The sequence below is a fragment of the Nanorana parkeri genome, unplaced genomic scaffold (genome assembly GCF_000935625.1).
Source record: "Nanorana parkeri isolate BGI_ZX_2015 unplaced genomic scaffold, ASM93562v1 scaffold353, whole genome shotgun sequence".
NCBI classification, from domain to species: domain Eukaryota; kingdom Metazoa; phylum Chordata; class Amphibia; order Anura; family Dicroglossidae; genus Nanorana; species Nanorana parkeri.
This window is the reverse complement of record NW_017306621.1, coordinates 349,149-358,840: the sequence shown is the minus strand read 5'-3', so window position 1 is coordinate 358,840 and position 9,692 is coordinate 349,149. Positions and strand designations below refer to the sequence as shown.

Genomic DNA, 9,692 nt, shown 5'->3' with positions numbered 1-9,692 from the left:
TTTGGGGGATACACCATCCAATACCCTGGAAGGGGTCAGATAGCAGGGAGGCTCCTAACTCTTTAATAAACTGAAGTTTTAGCACACTGGCAGACAAATGGTGCTTTTGTTCTAATTGTTTTTTTCAGTGGCATTTTAAAGCGGTCAAGTCATTTAAAAAAAATCTCAAAAGATATATCTGCAAATAAAAAAAATGAATATGTAGTTATATCACTGCCCATGGCACCAGAACCCCAGTCTGATCAAGAGAAATCCTGCGCTGATATCTGCTGGGCAACCATCACTTTTGGGAGTGTTTTCCTTGTGCCCAGTGTTTTTTTTCCTTCCAACCCCTAAATCACTACAGGACATAGCAGTGATATAATGGTCGAAGGATGGAACCATATTGTGCATCGGGGAACACATTCATCAGAGTGTTTTTATAGTTTTTAACTCCAAATGCATACTAGGGGGAAAAAGTTTCCAAAGTGTACTTTATCTGTGATACCAGAATTCAGCATTAAAGGGCCCATTCACACCACATCATCTCCAGACCAGATCGTTTCCGGACCCAAAATGCCTCCCAATGTATCCCTATGCTATGCCTGGCCTCTGTTCACACCAGTACAGTCCAGACAAATACTGTAAGCCTCATTTTGCCTGGTCCGGAATGCACTGGAACTGTGGGTAGGTTCCCACCATTTTCCGGACCAGATCTGGTCCGGAAAATGGTGTGAACCCACCCTAAGAGGCTGATTTATAAACTGTCCACACAGCTCTTCGCTATGCGAACAAGATTCTCAGCGCTGTATGGCCACTAGATGGAGCTGAGGAGAGCAAGTCATTTCCTATGCTCCTCGGCTCCATCGAGTTGTTGTTTGCACAGCGAAAAGCTGTGCAGATGGTTATACATCAGCCCCTGTGTTACATACAATGGATAAGTATGAGAACCAAGCTGGCACAGTCTAGTAGAGATTGCCATTCATTCGTATTATATGGTAGCCAACCCTCACTTACCTGGAAATATGCTATTAAGAATCTGTAATTTGTTTGAGTATTTACGCCACAGTCTGAGAACATAGTCCTCCCAGCGAATCATTTTGCCCAGAATCAGCATGACAGGAATGGTGGGTAGACCAATCAGCAAAAAGAGAGGATCAGCCCGCTCCATCACGTCTAGACCTTCCTTGTGGCCCACAACCTAAAAAAAAAAAAAAAAAAAGAAAGTTCAGATCACTGCAGCCATTACCAGAACAATGTCTATCCAGGACTGCACAGCTTGTCACCTGTGGGACGAAGACAGGAAACCATTATCGACTTACATCTGTCATTTGTATATATTCCTAGTATATGCATTTTATTGCCAATAGGCACAGTGTTGCAGCTAGTTCTTCTGGAATGTTCCTGTAGTGGATGAAAGTGTATATATCCACATATGTGCTGTATGCTGTATCGGTTAGTGGATGGATCCTTAAAGTGCAACTGAAGCCAAAACGTATATTTTAGTTTTGGATATAGTGGAGAGGGATTAGAACACCTGTCAGGTTTTTATTGCGGTCTGTGTCCCCATTAGGGACAATCACCCTCTATTTGTTCTGGTGATCATTATTACTGAAGATGAAAGAAAATCTCACATTTTGGGTTGTCATGAGAGCAGAAATAGAAGGGAAATCTTCCAATGGGGACACTAGTTCTGGTGACCCTGCTAACCACCAAGGATTTCCCTACTTGGGGAGAGATTTCCTCTCACGTTCTGTTGTGGCTATCGGATGGGAAGTGAAGGGAAATATCCCCAACGGGGCACAGATAGCAAAACAAGCTGATGGGTCATAATCCTCCCTCATCTCTAGCCTGTTTGGGGTCAGAAAGAGGAGGGTCTGGGCGGATTCTCTGTATTCGTGTGTCCAGAACAGTAAAGTTTACCAATGCTAATATCATTAAAGTGCAGCCAGGCCCTTTGCTTTTGACTCAAGGGGAGTGCGGATGAGCTCTGGAGGCCTGCACCGACTTCCACAGGAGAGGGTAGATTTTGGACTAAAAGGGATTTGTAGCAGGAGTCTTTCGTGTGGGTTCATAAAGAATAAATTACGGTTTGCATGTTCTCAATTTTTGTAAAAATTTTTAGCCTGATTTGGCCGCACCGCGACACATCAGGCCAATGCAAATACACAAAAAGCCATCCGTGTGAAAATGTAATCATCGAGTCCGAGTTGGAATAGACAAATCTACAGGTAAGCTCCGAAAATTCCTTTAAGCAAAGCTGCAGCAAAATACTCCTGAAATACAGAAGCGAATGACTGAATAATGACCCGTGGAGCGCCTCGAAAATGACAGTACCTGAAACGTGTCGTACATCTGCAATATAGCACACGTGGTGCTTCACCAGGATGTATAATGAAGCACTGGAGAGCCTTAAAGACTTAATGGGCTGCCAGAAGCTAACAAAGCATCAGGAAAACAACCATTCCGCCTCCCTTCTCCTCCACGCCGTCTCTGAGTAATCAGTTATATATTTGGTATGCAAATACACACGACAGGAGCCCACAGAAATTGGCAGGAAATCAAAGTCAACATTGACATAATTAGCACAGATGTTAATTAACAATGATAATCACGGTTAGCATTTTCTTTTTTTATATTTTGATTACTCATTAGTGAGAAGGAGAAGGTTTTCTTTCTAAACAAAGACAATTTACTGTTTTTAAGTTTGAGTGCCTAATTCAGTTATTTATCAATGGCTGTACAAACACAAGCATGCTTATTAGGTGGAACTTTCTTACGGGGCCGGCGCAAAAGGACCCTAGGCGGGGCCGGCGCAAAAGGACCCCAGGCGGGGCAACCGCAAAAGGACCCCAGGCTGTTGGGCTGGTCTGCCCACTGTCGCTTGTACACAGACAGAATATAATTGGATCAGCCTGCTACCTGAAGCAGAACAGAAGTGGAGATAAACATGCTTTCCTAGGTCTGCATTTCCCCGAATGGTTAATAGAATGTAGGCCTGAGCAAAATGCAAAAAGTTCAGCACAATCAGCTGTTCTATGGCCTATGTGTCTGCCTTACAGCTGGACATTCAAATACAGACTGCTGCAGACCTATTTGCACAAACTTTGCTATTTACCTAAAGATACTGAGCTTCTTAGAGATGGCTGCATAGCATTTGAGGGCGGGTTGCCTGATGGTGACAACAGCTGACCATGTCTGTGCACTGTATGTTGGCACGGTCACTAGCAGTCTACATTTAGAAAGTGTGTGACAGAGTGGCAATGCAGGGCAAGAAATTTATGACTGGATCGACAGGTTTTAGTTCAAAATATTGAGTTATTTTTTCATTTACCTTAAAATGTTAAGAATTTAGTGACTGACTATACAGGCAGTCCCTGAGTTACCAACATCCGACCCCTACTTACAAACTGAGGCTATTACTGTACAGCAGGGGGTCCCAGGCTGCAGCCACATTGTACCGCGCAGCATTTCAATCACTGTAATGCTACCGCGCTTGTGCTGATAAGGAGTGCCCAACTTTTTGGGTTTGGTTCGCACTACTGTACGCACATTAAAGGAAGTTGGCTCGTGTTAGACGTGCAGACGAGAGGTGCCGGCCTCTTCTTCCAGGTCACTCTGGGTTTTTACTGCTGTCTGTATCCTCATTAGGAAGATTTAATCTCACTTCCTGTCCTTGAGACAACAGGAAGTGAAAGGAAATCTACCCCTAGGAAGGAAAATTCACTCCTGTAAGAGTGATCATGTGAAAAAGGTGTCGCCACTGAAACTTTATCACCAATCCTTGTTTGCAATTTTCAAAATCCAATTTCACAGGGACAGAAAGTGAGGTAGGGATAACCCTATCTAGATATGCTATCTAAAACGGCAAAAAATTTTGGGCTGGAGTTGCACTTAAAAAAATGTACCTGTTCCAACTTTACATTTTAGGATCTGTTGAAAGGGGAAGTGCAGAGCTGCAGTGTGTAACATTAAATGAATTCTGCAGTCTTACATTTTTAGCTTTGACAGTCTATTTCTGGTATTGCAGGAAGCTTCTTAGGTAATGGGCAGGCTACATTTGTGAAAATCTGAAACCCCACAGAGAAAAAAAAATAAAAAAAAATTGTAGGTACAGAAGGGTCTGGCATTTGAAGCTAAAACAGCTATATTGCACCAAAGAGGAAATGCAGACAATGAAGGAAAGCTATACAGAAAACAAAGTGGCCATAAGAGCTTCTTACGTTTTTTCCTTCATTGTCTGCATTTCCTCTTTACAATGTCAACAAAAATTGTTAGCAGACCCAGTTATTACAAGCACTGTCGAGACTATATGGCAGGCCAACATAGGAGCCATGGTCCTGCTTTTTCTTTTGGGCCCGGACGCCGCCACAGCACGGACGCCGCCACAGCACGGACACCGCCCCGCAAGCTCTTCCTGTATCTTATGTGGGTTTACCCCTGGCGTTCTGCTTTCCTCCTACAATCCATGAGCAATATTATGGACTGTATATGACACTGCGCCATCCATGTTGTCACTTCATGCACCAACCTTTCAAGAAGGTCTGTATGCTGTATGGAGTGCAGGTCATTTCGTATCATCCATTGCCTCCTTCAATACAGAAATACAGACACACGGAAAAGTTAAATCAGCTTTTCTCCAATCTGGCCTATGCGAGTCTGTATGCCTGGTAGAGGCATTAACCTGAAAGGATCTTCAGGGCAGGACTGCCAAGAATGGTCTAGTGTTTTGTGTGACATACTGCAGAAGACGTTGCTGCTACACAAATGAATAAAACCCAATTTGATAAGAATGCAGCATCATTTCCCCATCTTCACTGGCAGCAAGAGGGTCTGTGTCAGTATCTACTTGTATCCCTTAGTAGAAAAGGGCAGCAGCACAGAATGGTAGCAGGGAGGCACAGCTGCCTGCACACAGATGTAAATTCAGAAACTGAAACCCTTCTCATCCACTGATTACATCCTAAGAGAACAAATAAGAGAGCCGGTAATGATACTACTGGGAATTTGAACGCATCGATCTCTACGTTCCTGCGATTTTGTGGGGCAATGGCTTGCTGACATCTAGAGACTGGTAATTAAAATGCATCTTATTTAAGAAAAACTCCCCAATGACACACATAATAGAGGACCGGCCTAAGCACACTACTGTTGTTCAACCAGTACGTCATTAACTTTGTACAGATGATAAAATACACTGCAATGTAAACTTTTATTTGCAGTGAAACTAATGTAGGGAAAAAAAAAACAACACAACAGGGTGTAAGAATTCCCTGATCCCTGAATCACAGGATACATGGGTCATAATAGCTGTTGGTGCTCACTGGCATATACAGCCATGTTCAGTATTGCTCCAGTCAAGATCATTGAATAAACACTCTTTGTTTTTAGATTTGTAATAGAAGTAATGACATGCAAATATCTCTAGTATTAAGAAGGAAATGCAGTCCTCCATTGTATTTTACCGAAGGGCATATTGCTTCCCTTTTAATGGACCTTGCTTTGAGTGCAATCATTTTACTGGCAAGATGGGTTTAGTCCGGTGTTCTCAGATTCAACTCAGAACTTGAACTTTATCAGTGTCTTTTTTTCCTAATTTGCTGTAGTTATTTGTACCTCTATAGGGCTTGTTCACAGCATGTCCGTTGAGTTTTTCTGCACGCCACTGCACATGAATGGTGTGGACTGAGCACATAAACAACTATAAATAAACAAGAGGAGTGCTCAACTCTATAAGATTCAACCTTTATACTGATCTCCAGTTTATCAGAGGTTCATAATCTACATAAATAGCTGACCCTTTATTCAAGGTGGTCTCCCTTTACTTTCAAAGCAACCAGTCACTGCTGCCTGCTTACTCTGAGCAGGCCACCTCACTGCCCCCCGTGATAGTGTCAGTCAAGTGGTGATGTCAACTTGCCTGCAGGAAAGAGAGATCAGGAGAAGGTGGCTAGGTCTACATGGCATCTTCACATCCAGCACTACCCTGCCCTTCAAAACTTCCCCCCACCAGACTCCTGTCACTATCCAAATCTTTGCCATACCCAGCGCCACCTTGCTCCCTGCCTAATGCCCGCCCTTCTGTGGATCACTGAGCTGTCGCCAGCAGTTGGCGAGCAACACAGGCCACAGATAGTTCCCTGCTAGGCAGCGGTCAGAATTCCACATGCTGCTGCTGCTTACAGTAGAGTACAGGAGGATTAGGTCCCTCATTAACCTCCTGTGTTGCAGCCGTACTCTCTCCCTTAATTTTGGAAAGCACTTCATAAACTCCTGGTGCTATATAAATCTTGAATTATATCAATACTCCTCCATTGCCCATCAAGCTGTTGCACCCAGGATAGGTCCCAGCCAAATGATGCATGAGCAATGATGCTCCCCCATCATTGCTCATGCAGCCACCCATAGAATTGCCCATCAATGAATCAGCAACCCCCAAGACCCCACCCACAACACATAGTGTGCCCGGCCAAACTCCTCACATTGCCTGTTGCTGATACCAAGGCAATTACAACCCCTGTGATTATGTCACAAGGCAAAACCGTGGAATATCTGAAGAACAGAGCAATGCAAGTGAAAAATATTTTTGATACCTGCTTTGGGGGTTGGGAGAGGGATGATTTTAAGCCATTTTTAGGCTGCCCAGAGTTCAGCTTTAAAAGGGGCACCTTTCTGATAAACACTACAAGCTCTTAAAGTGACACTAAACTCAGGAGTTAAATCTTAAAAATAAATTCAAGTACCTTAACTATTACCAAAAAATTTAGCTTATTTGTGTATCACTCGGCTGTAGATCCTCAAATCATCTCTGAATTGGTGCCGACACTGTCCTTCCTTCTGGAGGGTGGCTACTTTTGTCCCTGTGTGTGTTGTACAGTAGTTACTGCTCCAAGCTCGCTCCTGTGATGGACTACAATCTCACGTATAGTATACTAAGCACTGAATACTAAAATATTTTATGTAATAATAAATAGACCACAAGTAGGTCTCCTGAGAGGCAGATCACACCGGCTGATAAGAGCTCTAGAGCGACATTATGGGTAATATGACTTGCCTGCATTACAGTCACTGCTCCGTACGTAACGGCTGTCCAATAAATTGATCCCACCATTATTCCAGCTGCAGCAAAAGGGCACGCTTTGGATATGAGTCTGTCTGCAAGGTCCAGCATGTACACGACAGGACCTAAAACAGCACACACAAAAAAACAAAAACAAAAAAACACAGTTTAGTCAGATATACAAAAGCAATTCAAATATATAGTGGCATGCAAAAGTATTTATCACCCCTTGGAAATTTTACTATTTTATTGCCTTTTCACCTGGTATTAAAATTGATATTTTTTTTGGATTACATGTAATGGACATATTAAAAAAATAGTCCAAAATGGTGAAGTGAAAATCAAGAAAATCCCTTTAAAAAAAAAATAAAAAAATAAAAATGGAAAAGTTGTGCGTGCATATATATATATATACATATATATACATACATATATATACATACATATATATACATACACACACACACCTGTTCTGAAAGGTCCCAGAGTTTGCACCACCATTGAACAAGGGGCACCACCTAGCAAGGGGCACCATGAAGAACAAGGAGCTCTCCAAACAGGTCAGGGACAAAGTTGTGGAGAAGTACAGATCAGGTTTATAAAACAAATATCTGAAAGTTTGTACATCCCACGGAGCACCATTCAATCCATTATTACAAATTGTAAAGAATATGGCACCACAACAAACCTGCCAAAACAGGGCCACCCACCAAAACTCATGGACAGGCAAGGAGGGCATTAATCAGGGAGGCAACAAAGAGATCAAAGATAACCCTGGGGAAGCTGCACAGCGGAGATTGGAGTATCTGTCCATAGGACCGCTTTAAGCCATACACTCCACAGAGCTCACCATGGAAGAGCAGCCAGAAAAAAAGCCATTGCTAACAAAAAAAAAATAAGCAAACACATATGAAGTTTGCCAAAAGGCCTGTGGGAGACTCCCCAAAAACATATGAAAGAAGGTACTCTGGTCAAAAAAATACCTAAATTGAGCCATTTGGTCTTTAAGGAAAACTCTATGTTTGGCACAAAACCAAAACCTCTCATCACCACAAGAACACCATCCCCACAGTGAAGCACGGTGGTAGCAGCATCATACTGTGGGGATGTTTTTCATTGGCCGGGACTGGCAAACTGACGCTAACTATAGAGAAATACTTGAGGGGAAACCCATTTCAGGGTCTCTTTGGGGTGAAGTCTGTGACACTGGATTCCTTGGATCTAGCGCTCCTTATGCTTAAGAGATGTGAAGGCCACATCACTCAGTTGGGGAATAACTGAGGAACTGGCAGCCGCAACTACAGAATAAGTGTTGGAAATTGTAGCCACAGGATTACCTTCTCTACACATTTAGCGACCGACTCCCCACTACCACAGCCTTTTTCCGCCATTACAAAAATATTTTCAGGTACCCCTAAATGTCAAGTACCCCTGGGGTATTTATACCCCCAAGTTGAGAAGCGTTGCTGTAAGAGATGGTCAGCGGAGTGAGTTAGATTGGCACAGCGATACGTCTGCACACCAGATGAGAGAATTAATGGATCAAATCCGTCTTATGTGTCGTATTGCTGTTCATACAGTGACGTAAAGTTTATACATTTCCCAACTCTGTGGGGAAAAGGATGTAAAATGCCAATTGCACAAATGGGTATTATAACAAGTACTCCTTTAGGAAGAGGAAAGAGACTGCAGTTAGGATGGGCATAGAAAGAGAAGATAAAAGCAATTTGTATATCATAACGTCTAGTAGATTCCATTTAATATGCTGTAGTTAAAGATTGCAAACGAATGGCATTAGAAGAAAATGTTTACAGAAAGAAAAGCTTTGTAAAACCATTAGCACAGCAAAGATATTCAGAATGAGTACATTTTACGGTGTGGCGCAATTCTGCAAACGCCAACCTGACAAAATGTAAACACACCACCCTGAACACTGAGCAATGCCGTCCCTGCAGACCTGACCTAGAGTGAGAGATGTGACTTTGGAGTTGGAGAACTCACGGCTGGCCGCTGATGTGCTGTGACTTGAGGTCTCCTAAGATTTCCATTTTTATCCCTTAGTCAATAAAGAGAGGAGACTGAGCATTTCCTAGCAGATTTCTGTTTTTCAAAACACACACACTGTTCCAACAGGAAGGTCACATAAAAGATACTAGTGCAAGCAAGACGACTTTCAGGACTGAAAAACTTTAAATAATGATCTCAGCTTGTGGAGGCAAAAATAAAAATGTGCTAGGAATTAAAGTGACCCCGTCACCTTAAGCATTTGACACTTCTTGGAGTTTGAGGCCTGCACCCCCCCCCCCCCTCCCGTGTGATGTGGTTCCTCCCTTCAGCTCCTATGTAACTGCTGAGTCCTGCAGAAACCACAGTGCGCAGTGGGGGGGTGGGGGAGTCGGAGGACAGGCATCACACTCCCAGTAGTGGCAATTCATTTTCAACATCGAAAGTGAGAACCAAGTGAAACTTTGACATTGGTCAAGTCTCTGATGGCATTATTGAATGCTATGATGACATATATGAAGGCTTGTATGAAAATCTAGCAGTACTGGCCAGCTACACTGGTATTTATATACGGTTTTCTTTTCAGTCACTGATATGCAACAATCTGCTATGTAATTATGACACATGGCTTTCAGAGAGGAAGCAATAT

General features: G+C 42.9%; 1 protein-coding gene across 1 annotated transcript in view; it reads right to left on the bottom strand.

Moving 5' to 3' along the window:
* MARCH5 (membrane associated ring-CH-type finger 5) overlaps positions 1-9,692 on the bottom strand; it is a 45,412-nt gene that overhangs the window by 5,042 nt on the left and 30,678 nt on the right. Inside the window, exons 3-4 of the mRNA XM_018558682.1 lie at positions 7,034-7,164; positions 997-1,180 (exon numbers count right to left, since the gene is read on the bottom strand). Of these exons, the coding sequence (XP_018414184.1) occupies positions 997-1,180; positions 7,034-7,164 (315 nt within the window). The remainder of the gene's footprint in view (positions 1-996; positions 1,181-7,033; positions 7,165-9,692) is intronic.